The 21,446-nt window shown below is 44.5% G+C and overlaps 1 protein-coding gene across 4 annotated transcripts in view; it reads right to left on the bottom strand.

Annotated features, from left to right (window-relative positions):
* WDR70 (WD repeat domain 70) overlaps window positions 1-21,446 on the bottom strand; it is a 345,359-nt gene that overhangs the window by 102,035 nt on the left and 221,878 nt on the right. For all 4 annotated transcript variants that reach the window (XR_011023493.1, XM_068250618.1, XM_068250633.1 and 1 more), the window contains 3 exons: window positions 17,088-17,187; window positions 6,840-6,924; window positions 5,034-5,172 (listed from right to left, as the gene is read on the bottom strand). Coding sequence is in view for 3 of the 4 variants with exons in the window: in XM_068250618.1 (XP_068106719.1) it covers window positions 5,034-5,172; window positions 6,840-6,924; window positions 17,088-17,187 (324 nt within the window). In the remaining variant the exon portion in view is untranslated. The remainder of the gene's footprint in view (window positions 1-5,033; window positions 5,173-6,839; window positions 6,925-17,087; window positions 17,188-21,446) is intronic.

Genomic DNA, 21,446 nt, shown 5'->3' on the forward strand with positions numbered 1-21,446 from the left:
GGACAGAAGGAGGCACAAAGGGGAGCAGAGGTGGTACAGAAGGACACAGTGGAGGCAGAGGTAACAAAGAGAGGGGCACTGAGGAAACAGGGGGACAGAAGGTGGTACAAAGGGGGGGGGGGCAGAGGTGGTACAGAAGGACACAGTGGAGGCAGAGGTAACACAGAGAGGGGCACTGAGGAAACAGGGGGACAGAAGGAGGTACAAAGGGGGGCAGAGGTGGTAGAGAAGGGCACAGTGGAGGCAGAGGTGGCGCAGAGAGGGGCACTGAGGAAACAGGGGGACAGAAGGAGGCACAAAGGGGGGCAGAGGTGGTACAGAAGGACACAGTGGAGGCAGAGGTGGAGTAGAGAGGGGCACTGAGGAAACAGGGGGACAGAAGGAGGTACAAAGGGGGGCAGAGGTGGTACTGAAGGACACAGTGGAGGCAGAGATGACACAGAGAAGGTTGCTTAGGGAACAAGGGGACAGAAGGAGACAAAAGGGGGGCAGAGGTGGCACAGAAGGACACAGTGGAGGCAGAGGTAACACAGAGGGTTGCTTAAAAAACATGGGGACAGAAGGAGGCACAAAGTGGGGGCAGTGGTGGTACAGAAGGATACAGTGGAGGCAGAGGTAACACAGAGGGGGCACTGAGGAGGCAGAGGTAATACAGAGGGGGCACTGAGGAGGCAGAGGTAACACAGAGGGGGCACAGTGGAGGCAGAGGTAACACAGAGAGGGGCACTGAGGAAACAGGGGGACAGAAGGAGGTAAAAAGGGGAGCAGAGGTGGTAGAGAATGACACAGTGAAGGCAGAGGTGGCGCAGAGAGGGGCACTGAGGAAACAGGGGGACAGAAGGAGGCACAAAGGGGGACAGAGGTGGTACAGAAGGACACAGTGGAGGCAAAGGCAACACAGAGGGTTACTTAAAAAACAGGGGGACAGAAGGAGGCACAAAGGGAGGCAGAGGTGGCACAGAAGGACACAGAAGAGGCAGAGATGGCACAGAGAGGGTTGCTTAGGGAACGGGGGGACAGAAGGAGGCACAAAAGGGGGGGGGGGGGCAGAGGTGGCACAGAAGGACACAGAGGAGGCAGAGATGGCACAGAGAGGGTTGCTTAGGGAACAGGGGGACAGAAGGAGGCACAAAGGGGGATCAGAGGTGGCACAGAAGGACACAGTGGAGGCAGAGATGGCACAGAGAGGGTTGCTTAGGGAACGGGGGGGGGGGGGGGGGGACAGAAGGAGGCACAAAGGGGGGCAGAGGTGGCACAGAAGGACACAGTGGAGGCAAAGGCAACACAGAGGGTTGCTTAAAAAACATGGTGACAGAAGGAGGCAACAAAGTGGGGGCAGTGGTGGTACAGAAGGATACAGTGGAGGCAGAGGTAACACAAAGGGGGCACTGAGGAAACAGGGGGACAGAAGGAGGTGCAAAGGGGGGCAGAGGTGGTACAGAAGGACACAGTGGAGGCAGAGGTAACACAGAGGAGGTAAAGGTGGCACAGAGGGGGGTCCTGAGAGAACATGGGAACATAGGTGACAAAGTGGAGACAGAGGAGGCATAGATGGGGACACTGAAGGCACTGGGAAACAGAGGTGAGGCAGAGGGTGGCACTGGAGTCACAGAGGAGGGACAGGGGACAGAGATGGCAGTGTTCTGACTTAAGAACAGATTCAGGTTAAGAACAAACCTACAGTCCCCTATCTCGTTTGTTAACCTGTAATTCGATTTAGCAACTTTTTACACATCAGGTACAGGTGAAAGAAAAATCAAGTGGAAAGAGAGTACATCAGAGGAGCAGCTGTGCTCTGCTGACAGGAGCACACAGAAGATATCCAGACATGGATGCCTCAATGGAAGACACCTAAGCCTGCACATCAGTTCATAAAACAAGAGGATTTTCTACAGCAGCAGCAATAGAAGTCCCCCTAAGCTGCACGGCTCAGTCCAGAGTACAGAAGACCCAGGGAAAGACCTATTTAATAAAGAATGTCAAACAAACCCAGGCCTTTGTGAAAACATTTCTTTCCCTGCTTCCATTACTGATCAGGGTTACTCAGAGGCCAAATCCACCTCCTGATCACAGAGATTAGATGTATTTATCACCTATATATACCAGCAGGAATTCCGCTAAGGGCTTTCCACAGTGGTGTGAGATGAAGAAGATACACAACACAAGCCCAAGAGACTCTATGGAGTAGGCAACCTCACATGAGGTTACTGGTACCCTTATTCTATGGATGGCCACAGCACCTGTAATAGATCATTACAATTATTCTCGTAATTATTGTAACTGTGCCTTTACAAAGAGGACCCTGTGAGGCCCCCCCAAAATTGTCTGTTTTATGATCAATTGTGTGCATATGGTGATGGACTAATGAATAGTTCCTGCTAAAGTGGTGTGCGGACATTCCTTGGGTACCTGCTTTGGCTGCTTGGTCCTGCACCCACCATCTCTGCTGGACGTTGGGGTGTGAACCTGGAGATTACTAGTGCTTCAGTGGGATAGGTGCATGATCAAGTAGGGAACACGAGGGATGCGGACCTTGACCAAAGGTTTACTATCTAATCTGCATTTAGAGTAGGTTCACACTAGGTCCGGAAACGAGTCCGTGCCTCGGTTTTGCAAACCTGATCAAAACCGGAGCCACGGATAGCAATGTTAAAATTAGCAGCCGTCGTTACCCAAGCAAAAACCGGATCCGTATGCGTTCAGGGGGACCGTTTTCAAAACCTGAACAGATGGTCTGGATTTGCTGCAGATGGCGGGGAGGGGGGGGGTCGCCCCCCTCCCTCACCTGGGTCCTCGCTTCCCCTCCAGCTAGTTTCTGCTTAAAATACTTTAAAAATCATTGTTATAAAGCAAGAGGCGAGCGGGTTACTTACTCACTTCCTTGCGCTCCACCGCTCGCCGTGTGACCTCCTGTATGCCGCCCAATGAAGTACAGAGGGCGGCTACAGGAAGTGATGCGGCATACAGTGGAACGCAAGGAAGTAAGTTCCCCGCTCGCCGCTTGCTTTATAACATTGATTTTTAAAGTATTTTAAGCAGAAATTAGCTGGAGGGGGAAGGGGGGACCCAGGTGAGGGAGGGGGCGACCCCTCCTCCCCACCATCCGCTGCAAACCACCCTCTTCCATCATCCCCCGGCTGCTACTCCTTCCAGCATGGCGGCCCCCCGTCCACCCATGGCCAGGGCTGGGGATACGTTTCCACGGACTGGAAACGTAGGCTGCAAAAAGGTATTTTTAATGAAAACGGGAAGGAAAAAAAATTATTTACAAAAACGGATTCGTTTGAAACGGATCCGATCTGGAACGGACAAGTGTGGACCTAGCCTTATAAAGTACCGACAAGTGTTCTTCTGCAATCCACACAGCCCATCAAACAACTCACCTTACTCATTGCATCTCAGCGATTCTCACAAGGTGATGTTCGCACCACATTCTATAGCCATGAGATCTACCACTATGCTTTTAGATTGAGGAGGCAGAAGCCAGGAGTACAGTTAAAAAAGGTGGCGGGGTAATTTGGTGCCAGAGATAAGCACTGGTAGAATATCAGTAAAATTTTGATAACTTGGTCCAACTGTGTTTTCAAATATTTTTATGAATGATCATCCACGTCCCAAGTAAAGCCTACCCCTCCCCCAGCTCTCCCTCTTTTTTTTTGCTGTGAGGGATATTCACTGTGGACTGTGTCGGGGTCACCACCTCCTTGCACTGGGGGGTGACCCATCAATCAGATAGGGGGTAAGGGTGACGCACGTGTTCTAGCTCCAGGTGGCCAATATGCACGTGCATCAACGTAATATGTTATTACAAGGTGCAGAGGCGTGGCAGAGGATATTGAATTGTCGCACTTAGGTTGTGAAAAATCTGTGCCAATGAGGCAGTCAAATTCAACCCCAGGTCTCCTGAAAAGTAAATAGAAGCCAAAACAGTTCAATTTGGCTGAGCAAACACTGTTGATAACAACACAGGGTTGTAGAATTGAAACCCCTATTATTTATTTTCTTTTGCAGCTCAATGAAGCACATTCTACATCAGACTATCATGGCTGCAGTCTAGAATTCATTCTCCGAAATTAAGTCCTTAAACTGAAAATATGAGACTCCAATGATGTTCTTTTTACCTGTATTACTATACATACAATTAATTATCTCGAGTTTATTTTAAGTTCAGGTTCACTCTAAGAACCCTGGACTCTCCATTACAGTTTCCCTGCAGTTAGGTTACAACCAAAACCGAGTAACTACCACTGATAACTAATTACAGGTAAAAAAAACAAATCTTATGTGTGGGTGAGAAAACAACATCTGAGCGCAGGGAACAGATAAGAAGTCCATTAGTACAAAATGTGTCTGTATGGAGAGGTGGGTAGCATTAAAAAATCAATCAAAGTTTAAAGATTGTACTGTCTTAGGTGTACAAGGGTAGTTTTTTAACCTTTCACACCATAATAAGACACTGGGATTCCAGGAAAGTCCTATTTAGGAGCAGAACGATAGGTACAATAGTTTATATCATCAGTTTATTATCACTCTAGGCTTTCTTTAAAGGAAATCTAAAGTCTAATTTAAAAAAAATTAGTTGAACTTCCCTGGGGCTTCTTGCAGCCCCCTTAAGTCCTCCTGTGCCCACCACGCCAGTCCAAGTCCCTTCGGCCAGCAGCAGTAACCCCCACAAGCTGGCCAGCCGCGTGTCTCATTGCGTTACTGCGGGCAGGAATGTTTTGCGCATGCGTAGTACATGAAGGACACTACTGCACTAGCGCAGAGCTACCAGATTGTGTGCGGCTCGAAGCTGTGCATACGCAGTAGCCACCCAGCTTAGCGGGGGTCGCTGCTGTTGCCTGGAGGTGATGTGAGCACAGCAGAACTCCAGGGGGCTGCAAGAAGTCCCAGGTAAGTTCAGCTCATTTTTTATTTAGACTTAAATCTCCCTTTAAACTTAACGAGTAAGGGCTTTATTTAGCTAGTCTGGGTGCTACTAACTTTCTTATGCTAAATAAAGCTTGATTAAAAAAAAACAAAAAACAACTCACTGCATCTGTGACTGGAATTTCATAAACCTTCTTGAAGTCCACCAGGTCAAAGAACAAGAGTTTACCGCTACCTTCTCCTTTCTTGACGGATGTGCCAGTTATCAGCAGTTTATCATCTGGGCTGAAGCAACAGTCCGTCCTGCGGAATCAAGAAGGTAAGAATAAGCCAGGAGCTAAGCCTACATTAGAAATGAGGGATATTTAATGTTTGTTCTAAAAGGAACAGTTCATATCATAGTGAAATCAATAAATTGGCGTTGTTAAGCATGCTTAAATAAGCACCTGATAACGCAAAATATTTCCACTGCTGGTTTCATCTTCCAATTAAATACTCACATACCCCCTCCAGCATGTCCAGGAAAATCTGTTACTATGTGCCTAAAGTAAACAAGCTGTAGTATGTACAGGTTCCTGTTAAAAAAAAACCTACTTGTAAACTGCAGCATTGGTTTCTGCAAATGCCCAGTCATGCCTCTTTAAAAGGAATCTGAACCAAGTAAAATTATTTAAAATAAACACATAATGTACCTGCAAATGAATATTACATACTTACCTCACCATCAGTTCCTCTCAGAAGCTCACTATTTTCTTGTAACTAGACCTAGTTGTACTTCGCCTATCCAGTAAGCCTTAGGGCCCTTTTCCACTATATAATTGTGGTCAGTTATAACTTAAAGAATAACTGATGTGCAAGGTAATGACCATGTTTCCCTATGGCTCAAGTGGGGGATATATATATATATATATATATATATATATATATATATATATATTTACTGTATATACCTTAGGGCCATTTTTTTATTATGCAAGTTATTTTTTGCAAGTAAGGGCTTGAAATTATTGATCAGGTGCAAAATAAACCCACGAAACAGAAAAAATAAATACGCCTTTACTTCCAAACAATATGTTGTAGCCATAGATTGAACTAGGGACATAATTTAAACATTGTAATAACTGGGACAAATGGGCAAATAAAATGTGTGGGTTTTATTTAAAAGCATTGTTTATTTTAATACTATTTTCCCCTTGTTTTTCTCTTTACAATGTATAGAAAATAAAGTCATTACTAAAAACAAAATATCACCCCCAAAAAGTCTGATTTGTGGCAGAAAAAAAACAGATATAGATCATTTAGGTGTGATAAGTAGTGATAAAGTTATTTGTAAATGAATGGGAGGACTGCAAAAACATGTGATAATTGCTTGCACCCTTAAAGTGTACCTGAGATGGGGCCATAAAAAATCAGGCCAGAGGGGGCTGGAGGAAGCCCCAGGTATGTATGTTTTGTATTTTAATTGCCATCTCAGGTTCCCTTTAGGGTGAAAACAACCCGTGGGCTGAAGTGGTTAAAAATGAGGAGGGAGAATTCCACTGATCACAGTGGACAAATAGACTGATAAGTAGACAAGGCAGAGGAAAGTATGATATGTGCAAGTTTATTTTGACTTTTATTTTTCGGTTCAGATTTGCTTTAAACTATTTTTTTCTCAGCTGTAGTTTTTAATGTGTTAACAATGCCAAGTTAGCACAAACACTGACTATGAAAGAGTCTGGGTAGATATACAACCTGAGTCACCAGGTTACAGAGGTAAGATATGAAACAGGCTATAGAATGCGGTCATCTTGGCTCCACAACATGTCACCTCTTCCCAGAAGCGTCACTGATTTGCACTCCTTATAACAAACACTGTAAACACTGCTATCATTAATACTCGCCTTTCTATATATATTTATGTTGTTCCTGTGACTAACAATGAGAGCACAAAGAGAAGTGACATAAAGCAAGCATGATATAGCGCTTACATTGGGAAGTAGCTGGGTAAGTTACTCGTTGTGTGGATGGGTTTCTTGAAGTTCCTGATGTCCCACGTTTTTAATGTATCGTCACCTGAAATTAAAGAGGAACTTCAGCCTAAACAAACTTACTGTCATTAAGTTACATTAGTTATGTTAATTAAAATAGATGGGTAATATAATCTCTTACCCACCCTGTTTAAAAAGAACAGGCAAGTGTTTGATTTCATGAGGGCAGCCATCTTTTTGGTTGAAAGGAGGTGACAGGGAGCATGAGACACAGTTCCAACTGTCCTGTGTCCTGATCACCCCTCCCAGTTGCTAGGCAACGTGAATAACAACATAGGAAATCCCATCATGCTTTGCACAGCATCAGGGGAAAAATGCCCGGGCAGTTTTCTTTGATGGGCGGAGCTTAGCTTTTGAGCAGCTAAAAATAAGGCTTATGTAAGAAAAACAAATTTCTGATGCTGTGAAACTGTTAAAGAAACACCAGGCCTTTTCAGTGCTGCTGAGTACATTTTTAGTCCGGAGGTTCACTTTAAGATTACATAGTTATCCGTAAACAGATACATCATTGAGAAAATCTAAGTAACTGATCTTTTTTTTTTTTAACTCATAGTTTTATTGCGTATTAAACATAGAAAAAAGTACTAATTATAGAATAGTGACTCCAACATCACATGGAAACACAAAATACATCAGTGACATACAGTATAATCCATACATTACATACCATAAATCACATTGTAACAGTAGTTATGGATTGCATAGAGTACAAAATCCTCTTTATCTTCAGTGATATCAGAGCCATAGACAGTGGCGTAGCTAGAGATTATGGGGCCCCATAGCAAAACTTTCATTGGGCTCTCAGATGTAGGCTCTCTTTAGCTATGCCACCTGCCCTACCCTATGAACAGGAGTTAATTGGAAATGTTCATTGTTGAGTAATGCACACTGCATATATGGGCAATGATAGTCAGAGGGTGGAGGAATACAAAAATGTTAATAGCGAACACAGCAAGTATCACTTGGCCCCCCCCTGCTCTAGGGCCCCATAGCAGCTGCTATAGCTATTGCTACGCCCCTGGCCATAGACCGTATGGTCATATAGAAATTTGAGAAAAAGAAAGAGAAAGAAACAAAGAAAGGAAGAAGAGAGTTCTCTGTGTCGTCGTCCCCCCCCCCAGCGCATTACAGGACCGTTGTCTTTTCAAAAGAGAGCCTGAGACACATACAGTATGTAACTCCAGAAGATGGCGCCTGATAATTATTTTTTTTTTGTGGGTTATTAATTTGGTTTTTATGTCAGCGACATGGGGAAATACGGGCGCCCACATTTAGTTATAACTGAGTGCAACTGATTAAGTGTAAATGGGGCCTAAATGTAACAGACATTCTACTATGGGTAGTTTTCATATTGCTTTTCCATACTTTAATAATCTCTTTAATGCTGGGTACACAATATGAGATTTTCTGGTCGATTTACTGTCAGATCGACATGTTCGATTTGCTTTCCGATCGTTTTCCGAGCATTTTCTGATCGACTGCCTATGAATGTAGACGGAAATCGATTGCAAAATGCTCGGAAATCGATCGAACAGCAAATCGGACATGTTGGAAATAATCGATCTGACAGTTAATCGACCAGAAAATCTCATAGTTACATAGTTATTTTGGTAGAAAAAAGACATACGTCCATCGAGTTCAACCAGTACAACACCAGCCTGCTCCCTCACATATCCCTGTTGATCCAGAGGAAGGCGAAAAAACCCTTACAAGGCATGGTCCAATTAGCCCCAAAAGAGAAAAATTCCTTCCCGACTCCAGATAACAATCAGATAAAATCCCTGGATCAACATCATTAGGCATTACCTAGTAATTGTAGCCATGGATGTCTTTCAACGCAAGGAAAGCATCTAAGCCCCCTTTAAATGCAGGTATAGAGTTTGCCATAACGACTTCCTGTGGCAATGCATTCCACATCTTAATCACTCTAACTGTAAAGAACTCTTTCCTAAATAAATGGCTAAAATGTTTTTCCTCCAGTGTGTACATAGTGTGTACACACCCTCATAGTGTGTACCCAGCATTAGTCTCACCAAGTATTGAGCAGAGTTTTTGAAGGTGAGCCATCCAGTAGCCCCACCCTCCCTTCCATCTTTAAATTAAAGTATAGTGATCAGAGGCAAAGATATGTAAGGTGATCACAGAGATATATTCATGCTGGATCAACACACCTCTGTGTATAGTCAGTTCCACTCCTACTCAGCCCAAACCCCCCTCCCCCCTGTAATTACTCCTTAAAAAGTTTGACTTTTCGTTAAAGTCAAATAGTTTTCAGACAGGAAGAGGCAGGCTTGCTGCCATGTTCCGTTCTATCATGATCCCTTAGGGAACCTTAACTGAACGGGGGGGTAAAGAGTTTCACTTACCCGGGGGTATTACCAGCCCCCTGCAGCAGTTCTGTGCCCTCGGAGCCGCTCTGGAATCCTCCGGTCCCCCGCTGTCACTTAGTTTCGTTTTTGGCGACTCACCAGTCGACCGGCCGCCATGCGTATTATTGGACGCATTCCATACTGCAATTAGCGCTGTTGCGTACAAAAATACGCGTTGCCGCATTTTGCACGCGTAGATATGTGGCAACGCGTATCTTTGTACGTGTTGTGGTCCGCACAGGACTGCTGCAGAGGGCTGGTAATAGCCCCAGGTAATTGAAACTCTTTACCCCCCGTTCAGTTAAGGTTCCCTTTAAGGGGAGTGAATGGGGCGGGGAAGAGCAGGGAATGGGAGTGTGATAGGAGGGAATGTCGCAGCACACCTGCCTGTCTGAAAATTTGACTTGAGCCGAACATCACATTTTTCATAGAGTGATAACGGGTATTGGAAAGGAACAAGGAGAGGGTTGAACAACGACCAGAGGTATGTGGAACCAGCATAAATATACTTCTGTTCTTACCTTAGGTAGCCTTGCCTCCGGTTAGGGCTGGTTCAGACGGTCACTTGCGGAGCATTTACCGCAAGCGTTCGGAACGTCGCGGTTAACGCTCCCATTCAAGTGAATGGGAGCGTTTACACCCCGCTTTTACGCGCATTTATACAAACGCGGCGTTCGGGTCCCGATTTTCGCTAGCGTTCGAGCTGCCCCTGGAAGCGACATGTAGCTTCCAGGGGGCGGCCAAACGCGACGGCTAATGTCCCCTTAGTGGGGAAAAAAATGTGACCGCATCGGAACGCTACGCGAAGGCTACTGAAAGCCTGACCGCACAGCCGCCGCAACGCCCCAAAACGCGACGCCACGCAGACTTCCGACTGAAACAGCCCTTAGATATCCTTAAAAGGAGAATTTAATTTTTAAACCATAGTTTACAAAAAAAACCAAACCTTTAAATGTAGTTCTAGAATTATTGTGCAGACATATTGCATTGTTGACATGTTTCTATAAAGAGATATGAGGAAGCCTACAGATGCTGCATAGAATCGGGTCTGTGCTCCAATGCCTGGACAACCAGCCTCTTGTGTATTAATACTGATACTACCTATTCACAAAGGTCACATTCAATTCACTAACCTTAACTCCTGTCTTTAATAACTCTTCTGAGCTGTTTTACAGTTATCACCATGGTGATATAATTGTGATAACTGTAAAACAGCTCAGAAGAGTTATTAAAGACAGGAGTTAAGCTTAGTGAATTGAGGCCAATATTATGTTGCATGATACGTCAATGCTTTAGAAATAAAATAAAATCATGATAATAATAATAATACTTAGAGAAACTGTAACCAAGAATTGAACTTCATCCCAATCAGTAGCCGAGCCCCCTTTCCCATGAGAAATCTATTCCTTTTCTCTAATGGATCATCAGGGGGCTCTGTATGGCTGATACCCCTCGCACAGTGTGATGTCAGGACCATGGTGCTGACATCACACTGTGGGAGCCTTGTTGCATTGTGGGAAATAACAGCTGTTTTCAACTGCCAAAAAAACAAGCAGCATCTCCTTCCACTGACATCACCTGACAGCTGTAAAAATGTCATTGTGTGATAAACGTCAGAATGTAAATCGAGGAGAGGAAAGATTTTACAATGGGCAAACACTGACTAAATCATTTATACATAATTGTAAAAATTAAGCACTTTTGTTCATTACGTTATTTTCACTAGAGTTCCTCTAGTTCATACCCACTAAGCGATTTTCACAAGTGATTTTGCACGACAAACGATTTTAACAAGATCGTGCAACATCGTTTAACGAAAATTAATTAAATAATGTTGAACGATGCATGCCAGCTGCATCGATCCTTCATTTTTGCATGACCGGCATGTCTGCATGTCCGATTAACCACTGGAGGACCGTAGGCTTACATCCCCCTAGTGACCAGGCAATTTTTACTAAATAGGCCACTGCAGCTTTAAGGTCTCGCTGCAGGGCCGCACAACTCCGCACAACTCAGCACACAAGTGATTCACACGACAACCCCCCCCCCCTTTTCTGCCCACCAACAGAGCTGTCTGTTGGTGGGTTATTATTGCTCACAGGATTTAATTTTTTTAATATATATATATATATATATTTTTTTTTTTTTTTTCATTTTAAATAAATATTACTATTTTATTATAATTTTTTAAAACCCTCCCTCCTGCCGCCAGCCTATGACAGTCGATCACCCCTGATCCTCTGGAAGAGACAGCCCCAGTACAGCGCTGCTGTAGATCGCAGCACTGTACACTAAATAGATGGCGGTTTAGCTGTCTTACAGTCTCCTAGCGCTGCTGGGAGACTGATGATGGAGTGGAGCTCCGTCATTCAAGCAGAGATGTGTGCGCATCAGCGCGCGATCTCCTGAAAAAGCCCGTCCCAGGACTTCACACCAATTGGCGTGGAGTGGTACTGGGGCTGCCGCCGCGTTCACAGCAATCGGCATGGAGCGGTTGGCAAGGGGTTAAATCTATTGACTTATGAGAGTTCTGACACGATAATTTTTTATTTTTAAAGCTCTACCATTGAGTACACGGGAGCAGGAAAATACTTTAGTGCGGAGTGGGGCTTTAGGATCACCATCCATGCATGAATATAGCCCATGTAGTATAGGACCCTACAAAGCTGCAGCGGAACACAACTATCATAGTCCGAATACAAATGTTCTACTGGCTTCCATATTTCCTCCCGGCCTAATATCTCCATGTATGGAAGTACACAGTCCATGAAACCCGCATATTCCATTCACACATGTCCTGCAGCCAGACTGTGTTCTTCACACCTATATCTAAAAAGACAAGAAAAAGCACAATCTGCAACTAACATTATGGCATAAAGTGCCTTTATCAGCATAGGAAACAGAAGAGTTCCTGGTAGGACTCGGTCTCCCTCGGCAAGTCCCCCTTCGCGGCTAGATGGGCCTGCTAAGCATCTCTGTGTCATGTGCAGAGTACCTGCTGCAGGGGTTAAATCCCGTCTTCTATTAATCTACACACTGAGCAGGTGTGTTACTGTAAAACCCAATGCACATCTGTGTTAGTTGGTCCTCTTCCAGCTAACTACTCTAAGTTGGATTTACGCTACCTTACCGCTCGGATTCTGGATAGAGTACAAGTGAGTCATCATGCTGCAGTCACAACACATTACTGACAAAAAGGAAGTAAAAAAAAACAAAAACTTGCAGGTTTCTCACCAATAACTCTCTTCCCCCTCTTAGATTTTCTTTTATAGAAGCATTGAAAAGTAAGCTTTACAAGCAAACTAATGGACATAAGCATCAAATGCACATCGATAGGTTGGAGGAAATATATTTTCCACCCCACTCTTTTGGGTATTGGCAATAGTTTCACATCACCATTATTAATCAGATTTAAAGTGTACCTAAACCAAGTAAAATTATTTTATACAAACACCTGCAAATTAATATTACATACTTACCTCGCCGTCAGTTCCTCTCAGAAACTCACCATTTTCTTCTAAAAGCAATTCTTACAGTTCTGACTAGATCTAGTCGTACTTGTTTCTCAGGACACTGGAAGCCTTAGGGACCTTTTCCACTATATAAGTTGCTGTTAGTTATAACTGAAAGGACAACTGATGTACAAGTAGGCGATATTACTGGTTAACGGAGTGCTGACCCAGAAGCTGTTACGGGGTCATCGCCATTTTTAACTAGTTGAATCAAACTGCACGTTTATATGCATCCAATTTGAGTCTCTTTAAATCAATTAGGACGTACAGGCCCAAGGTTACAGGAGTGCTGGCCAGGAAGCTGTTATGGGGTAATGACCATTTTTAAAATGGAGGATGGAGAATTCCATTGATCACAGTGGACAAAAAGTATGCGGGAGAGGAGAAAGAGATTGACGAGTGGACTACACAGGAGGTAAGAATGACCGGTGTATGATTATTTATTTTTCAGTTCAAGTTTGCTTTAAAGTACACCGGTCAATGGAAAAAGTTTGAAAACTATATGCATGACACACAAATGTATCCCAATCTACCCTCTCCACTGCTCTTAATTAATAATGATGTAGTGATAACCTCCTGGTTTATGATCGCTTCCTATGCACAACTCACTGCCTTTTATCAAATAATCCCCACTCTATGGAATTTTCTTTTTCAGTAGTGGAGCTTTGGGGTTCCATCATACCCACTATAAAGAACCCTGATAGTTCTGGTTTTACAGACTTGGAAAAAATCTGGTCCAGCACCCCGTTTTTTTCAGCAAGGCTATACAGGCCAGCCTCACTGCACGAGCCTCTAACTATTCTGCCACACCCTCTGCACCACACCAGGAACTTAAGACCTGATGGCTGAGTGAATGGGGGGGGGGGGGGGGGTCAGAGGAAAGACTAAGCACATGTCATGAAGGGAAAATTTAGCATGTGCTTCTGAAGAGATGCATGGGCACTTCCGTGGCAGCAGCAATGCGGGGGTGATATCAGTGGCATAACTATAAATCAAAGGGACTCCCAGCAAAATGTTGATGCCCCTCCCCCCAATATTGACGCCCTTTCCGGTATATATCCTCACACCCTGTGGGCCCATCTCGCAAGGGTCATAAAATAAGTGTGGACTAATCATCCCACCCATAACAAGTGTAGCCACAGAAACACCTGATCTGAAGGATGAACTCCTTTATCTGAGGGAGTGAAGTAGTAATTGGTGCCCCCTTACAGCTCTGGGCCCCCCTGTGGTTGCAGGGCTGCTCCCCTGTAGTTACTCCCTGGGTAGAATACAGAACAAAATAAGATTCTCACCAATTGATACAAGTTTTGCAATATCTACAGTACAATATTCCCAACACCGCCAGTGTGACAGTCTGGTACAGGACATGCCTCTGAAACGTGCTTTAACACGGTACCCACTCTAATAAGTTCCCCTACCCAGGAGTACAGGCTGTCAAGTTCCCACATGGCTGTGTAATTCATTTTCTGGAGAGAGCAGCAGCCATTACTAATTTTCAACACCTGCACTAACCGGTAGTGACAGTTAAAGGCCTGCACTCATCGTCACCTGCACTAACCGGCAGTGACAGTGGCCTGAGCATACTTGCACTCTTTTGAGCATTTTTCAGCATTGTGAATCATTGACATTTTTGCTGAAAAATACACAGAAGCACACAAAAGGTGCTCAGGCCCTAAGACTTAAAGAGGAACTCCAGTGAAAATAATGTAATAAAAAAGTGCTTCATTTTTACAATAATTACGTATATATGATTTAGTCAGTGTTTTCCCATTGTAAAATCTTTGAAATCCCTGATTTACATTCTGACATTACATGGTGCCATTTTTACTGTTGGCAGGTGATGTAGCTGCTGTATGCTGTTTTGGCAGTTGGAAGCAGCTGTAAACAGCTATTTCCCACAATGCAGCAAGGTTCACAGACAGGAAACTGCCAGAAGTACCTCGGTACACAGAGCTTCTTGTGGGTGGGGTTTCACCACAATATCAGCCATACAGCGCCCCCTGATGGTCTGTTTGTGAAAAGGAATAGATTTCTCATGTAAAAGGGGGTATCAGCTACTGATTGGGATAAAGTTCAATTCTTAGTTGGAGTTTCTCTTTAAGTTACCAGCTGCCGTGATAAACCTTTTAGGTTTGATATCCGCTTTAAATAATAAAGGAGTTCCTTCAGCGCAAGCTTTATAGAAATTACAATTGCAGCTCTGCATAATGTTGCCACAATATAAAATATATAAAATATACAGATTAAAGAAATAAAATTAAAAAAGCCACCATATGAATAAAATGTAATAATCAGGGCTCTTTCATATCTGAGCCCATTTTCTTCCTTTTTTTACGCAAAGTCAATACTTTGAGTTAACCAAGGTAAAATGAAAGTCCATAGACTTTCATTTCACCTTTCACATCCGACGCTGCGTTTCGATGCGCTGTGCGCCGGTCAGGAGCCGCTTTCATTGGCTCCTGACCCTGTCACTCCATGTAAGCCAATGGGATTGGCTTACAGGAATGACAGGGCCAGGAGCCAATGAAAATGGATCCTGCCCGGCTCACAGTGCTCTGCCGTCATAGAGGCGGCAGGGCAGCACATTGCGGCAGGGGCAGAGCGGCGGGAACGGGCGGGGGCGCGCGGCGAATGGGACGTAGAGTTTACGTCCGGTCAGAACCGCAGCGCCCCTGCCCGACGTACATTTATACTGCGGCGATCCGGAAAAAGTTAAACATTTTTCAAGCACCGTTCTTATTGTCTGTAGGGTTCCGGTTTTCCTTCAACATTTTCTATATGAAAAATCGACTTTGTAGGACTACATGAGGGCCGAGTCTTATCTTCATGGCTGAAGACTGTTAGATGACAGGACTTATCTGATCAGCATGTCTCTTTACCATGACCTCACTGTTATTAAACTCGCCAGGAATCTTATGGGAACAATATGGCTTTCTTGGAGAGCAGCACATAGAACAACCAGCAACAACAGCCAAGAATGGATGAACAGAGATGAGCGGAAGGAAACAATTTCTTTAAAAGGAACCCGAGGTATGAGACCTATGGAAGTTGCCATGTTTATTTCCTCTTAACCTCACTGGCGGTAACCCCGAGTCAGGCTCGGGGCAGAAAAACGCAGCGCAGAGCGGTAACCCCAAGCCTGACTTGTAGTAGCTGCCGGGAGCTCTATGCAGAGTATTGTGCACAGCGGGCATTTCACCTCACCTCCCCCAGGATCCAGCCATTCTCCTTCCTGTCCTCCGAGTATATGCATGCCTCTGGTGAATTCCCAGTTTGTCGTCATGACGACTGACGGCAATCTCACTATAGAGTTACAGCGCCACCCGGAGGACAGAGGGAGAATTGCAGTGCTGGGAATGGAAGTGAGTGAGTGCTGGGCTGATGCAGAGCTCTCTAACAGCATGAGTTTTTCCTGGTTTTAGGATCTGAAAGCATGCAAAAACATTGCACCACTTTTAGACCCTAAAATCTGGAAAGGATCATACCGCCAGGGAGGTTAAACAATACCAGTTGCCTGGCAGGCCTGCTGATCTTTCTGGTCAGTAGGGTCTAAATCACACATCTGAAACAAGCATGCAGCTAATCTTGTCAGATTTGTCATAGACATCTGATCTGCTGCATGCTAGTTCAGGGTCTATTGCTAAAAGTATTAGAGGCAGGGGATCAGCAGGACAGCCAGGTAATGCACATTATTTAAAAGGAAATAAACATGTCAGCCTCCATATCTCTCACCTCGGGTTCCCTTTAAATGAAATAGGAAGTTTTCAACTTTGTTGGGCCAATAAGCACTGGACTATCCTGATGTAGAATCCTCTGCATTGCAGCAGACTAAAGCCTGAAGTACACACTTCCAATTACTGCCGCCCAGCAGGGATCGGGGCTCAATCTTTCAGGAGACAGATACTGGAGGAGTTTGATAGAAGTGTGTCGCTAACCTGCAAGCTAGCAACTGTTGATATGGAGAGAGGCGAAAGGAAGACAAGTGACACATAATGGAGCAGCTTTACGAGGATAAGGGAGTGGTGAGAACAATGCGATAAGGGGCTGCTCGGGAGTCACTAAACATCTATTATGCTGGATCTTTAGGCAACGTCGGGTGGCTGCTGTACACACACTAGATGCACACAATTCTCCCACAAAGTGTTTTTTATCAGCCACCTCTGCTGAGTTTAATCCACTGTGTGTATGAAGCTTAAAACACTAAGCAGCCAGCGGGGATCTGATTATAGGGGGAATGTACTTATCTGGAGCACATGGACCCACTTTGCTATGCAGTCAAATAGACCCTTATAATTACTGGAACTTACCTCCTCGTGTAGCAAGGATAGTTCCCCCATAGGAGAAGGTGATACAGGAAGTATCTGTGCTTGGAACGTGAGCCTGTTTACAGTGGAATTTTGTGTGAACCTGAAAATAAAGCAAACCATTAGAAATCTACCATATAAAGCAGGGGTCTCAAACTCAATTTACCCGGGGGCCGCAGGAGGCAAAGTCAGGATGAGGCTGGGCCGCATAAGGGAGTTCACGTGTCCCCGCCGCAAAACGAGGGCTGCAGAGCCCCCAAATCGCCCCGGGGGGCAATCCGTCGGCATTTCCTGGAAGGGGCAGAGCTTTCAGCTTCAGCTCTGCCCCTCCAGACGTCAATCGCTGGATCGCCGCCTCTGCCCACCCCTCTCACTCTTCCTTCACAGAGAGGGGCGGGGTAGAGGCGGCGATCCATTCGGCGATTGACGTCAGGAGGGGCAGAGCTACAGCTGAAAGCTCTGCCCCTCAGCGCAGTCGTAGATGTTTGCGCGGGGGATTTGGGGGTCTGCAGCCCTTGTTTAGCGCTACCCTGGCCAAAGCGCTGCGGCTGCGTATGGACCCCCTGGAAACCCTGTCAGGAAATGTATTGCTCTTTCTTTTGATACATGTAAAATTACACTACAGTTAGGCTTGCTACTAAAAGTGACATTTACCGCATTTAAAAGTATACTATTTTCCTTCGAAAATTTAAAATCGATTTTCTCAAAAACTATAAGGTCTTTTTGAAAAATTGTGTTTTCCTCTTATTCCTAATGATCTCCTTAACATACCCTGCAAATTTAGGGTTTCTAGCATTTAAGGTGGATTTGCTATCAACCATTAAAGTTGGCGGGTTTTTAAATGTGTATTTTTTTCCTTTTTTCCTTAAAATCGATTTTCTCAAAAACTATAAGGCCGATTTGAAAAAATTTTTTTTCCTCTTGTAGCCACTGGGGGCCCCTACAAGCTCTGGGGCCCTGGGGCCACAAAATATTGTATAGAGGGCCGCAAATGGCCCGCGGGCCGCGAGTTTGAGACCCCTGATATAAAGTCTATAAAGTTTATTTAAAAAAATATGAAATAGGAACCCTTTGCAGGTGTTTTGGATAAATTAGCTGATTAGAGTCTGACACTTTGAGCCTAGGCTATTCTAACATTCTCACAATATTCATAACAGAATTTTGCCTTCTTAAAACAGAAAGTATTTGTATTTATTCTTTGTTTTTATGTTTGGAGTGAGCTCAGAGGTGTCCCACAGCCTTTTAGTAAGGACAATAAGGGTATAAGGGGCGCCCTGGTGTAATAAAAGCATCTAAAAGCAGTTTATTGTGCAATCTGAGGGGTGGGTACAGACCACACGTGGCTCCGACCACGGTGGACATCTGTCCCCTTTCTTTTACCAAGGAGAGCGACCACATCCAGGTCCCTAGGGACTACCCCGAGTGGAGTCGGGTTTGTTGTCTCTACCTGCTTCCTGTGGACGGTTGCCCCTCTGCAACCCACCTTTGTGAGAAGTGTCTTACTTTTATTACGTTCCATTGTTTTTGACATACTACACCATTGGGCTCCCACTTTTGTCTCCTGTATCTTTTCACTAGAGGGTGTTTTTGACACCCACATCCCACTACTTTTAGTAAGGAGGTTTTGTGGTCTCTCTCAGCCCCTTACATACTCCTAGGAGTTCTGGTTCACCCTGAGCTTGCTGGGCAATCTGTAACTCTTGGCATTTCAAGTCCTACCCCACAGAGCCACATTAATCCATACAGGCTGTTTCGGATTGGTTGATCCTCATCAGTGCATGGGCACTGATGAGGATCAACCAATCTAACCCAGTCTGTATGCATGTTAGATCAGTTTGGCTCTGTAATATTAACAAGGTGACACATCATTGGATTCCAGCGGTTCTGGGGGCGTTTAGCTATCAGGGACAGCAACTGGACGATTTGCATATTCAGCAGTGATGCATTGTGGGAGACATTATATGCTCACTCCAACCTGAATTATTGCAAATACTTTCTGTGTTAAGAAGCAAACTTCTGATTTTCTTCTTTTATGCAGGAAGCAACAGTCAGCAATACATTTCACTATTAATAGAAATTTGATGCTAAATCACCTTGCAACTACGTATCTTTTAAGCAGAACATTGCTGGGAATCAGCAAATTTATAGCAACAATTCTCTGGCGTTCTGTCACTTGTATAACATCGTATTTAATTTATCTTACTCCACATTGTACCCGTGCAGGTTCATCTTTATCGGATCCATAGGTAGCGTTACTAAAACCAGAACAAAACACCCAGAACCCATTCCTGTAAATGACACACAGACGGTGACACCACGGTCGGGATCCAAGCCAAAGTCCTCTCCAAAACGATTCTGCAAAATATCACTTTCTGCAAATTCAAAAACCCAGACGGTTCGGTCACATTTTTTGTGGCTTCTTTTAAAAAAAAAAAAAAAAAACAGACGCAATTTGCAAGTAAGAACCAGGATAAAAATCAATGAATCATGTGCAGGAGACTGGAAAAAAGGGGAAAAAATATAACAAGCTGGGGGGAAGGAGCTTAAGATAAACAGCGACAAAGAAAGCACACGATTTAATATATCACCTGTTTCTTGACACAAGAACAAAAAAAACAAAAAAAAAACTTTTACTAGCAACAGAAGTGCAAGTGAGAAGGAACAGACTTTGTATGATAGCATTTTCCTCTGTGGAGGGGAGAAGCGAGCCCCTCTAGTGTCTGAACCGGACTGGATGTGAGAACGTTTCTAAGTGAGGCCAATAGAGTACGTGATCACTGTCTGAACCTGTGTGCGTCTTTCAGCTCCTAAGACATTAACAACGTGCGTCTCCGAGACCTTTCCAAGAACAACGCGGATTAAGACAATAAAAATGGAATACGGCCGAGAAACGTTTAAGATTGTGGGAGAAAAACACCAGACGGCCGTGACAAGTGTAAGAGAGGTCATTAGTGGTGCCACGTAACGATGTCTAATGTAAAAGGATGGATCTGCACATTTACAGGAAGGAACGAAGCAAAGCACTGCTACTAATATATGGCCCAGCTAGGCAAGAAAACACTTGGTGAAAGTACGGAATGCACGTGAGCTTCAAATCAGAACTTTGTTGCTGAACTCAGGAGCAAAGAAAAAATGACAAAAGTTTACAAAACACTTGCCTCTTGCCTTGCACAGGGCTCTGAAGTCAGTACAAAAAGCAACAGGCTTCGACTCCTCAGTTTATGAAACCACCAACTCCGACCCCAGGAACCCAAAAATTGTTCTCGTTTCCACAGCCCTGGCCTTGCAACACGTACATGCAAAAAGGGCAACTCGAAATTTAAGAGCCGGAAATAGCCGCTAGTAGAAAGTAGGTCATTTTACCCATATTCTACTATTTTGCTTACTATTTGATATTTTAAAAAAAGAAGAGAACTGAGAGCCCAATATAGTGTAGTAAGTCAAGGCAATAGGTATGTTGTGAAGGAGTAAAATATATACTCACAAACCAGGGTTACCTCCAGGCAACCACTGTATAGGCAGGTGAGGAGATTGGCCTGTCCTCACTCAGGGCTAAGAAGTCGCTCTCTGTAGACGTGAAGAAAAAGGGGTATCCCCCTCCACCGAGGGTGGATATATAATGTATTATGAACTGAACAGAGGCGCCAAAAGGATAAAAACAATATTTAAAAATGCTTAGGAGGCAGTGGTGGACTTACCTCCCTCAAGCAGACACAAGAATGCTGTGTTATTAAACAAAGGTAAATTTAATGGTACACTCCAGGGGTTTAGTACAACGCGTTTCGCAGGTCTACACCCGCTTCATGAGGCAGTGAAAATAGGAGTATACAGCAGCGTAATGTCAGAGTCACACCAGGCGCCTGGTGTGACTCTGACATTACGCTGCTGTGTACTCCTATTTTCACTGCCTGATGAAGCGGGTGTAGACCTGCGAAACGCGTTGTACTAAGCCCCTGGAGTGTACCATTAATTTTACCTTTGTTGAATAACACATCATTATTGTGTCTGCTTGAGGGAGGTAAGTCCACCACTGCCTCCTAAGCATTTTTAAACATTTTAAATATTGTTTTTATCTTTTTGGCGCCTCTGTTCAGTTCATATTTGATATTTTACTACAGCTAGACCTAACTGTATTGGCACACAGCCCACCCTCTATCGATGCCTAAGGGTACGTTTCCACTGTGCTCGGCATGCGTCTAGCATGCAATGACACATGCGAGCTGCATCTGAATCCTTCTAGCTGTGCCATGCAAAGTGCCAACATATTCCGCGGCCCTGTACTGAGTAACACACACAATAGTTTGGACCAACTCCTTTCACTCCTTTCACAGGCAACCCCACAGAAAAGGAGGGAAGTTCCAA

Source organism: Hyperolius riggenbachi, chromosome 1 (assembly GCF_040937935.1).
Source record: "Hyperolius riggenbachi isolate aHypRig1 chromosome 1, aHypRig1.pri, whole genome shotgun sequence".
Classification (NCBI taxonomy): Eukaryota; Metazoa; Chordata; class Amphibia; order Anura; family Hyperoliidae; genus Hyperolius; species Hyperolius riggenbachi.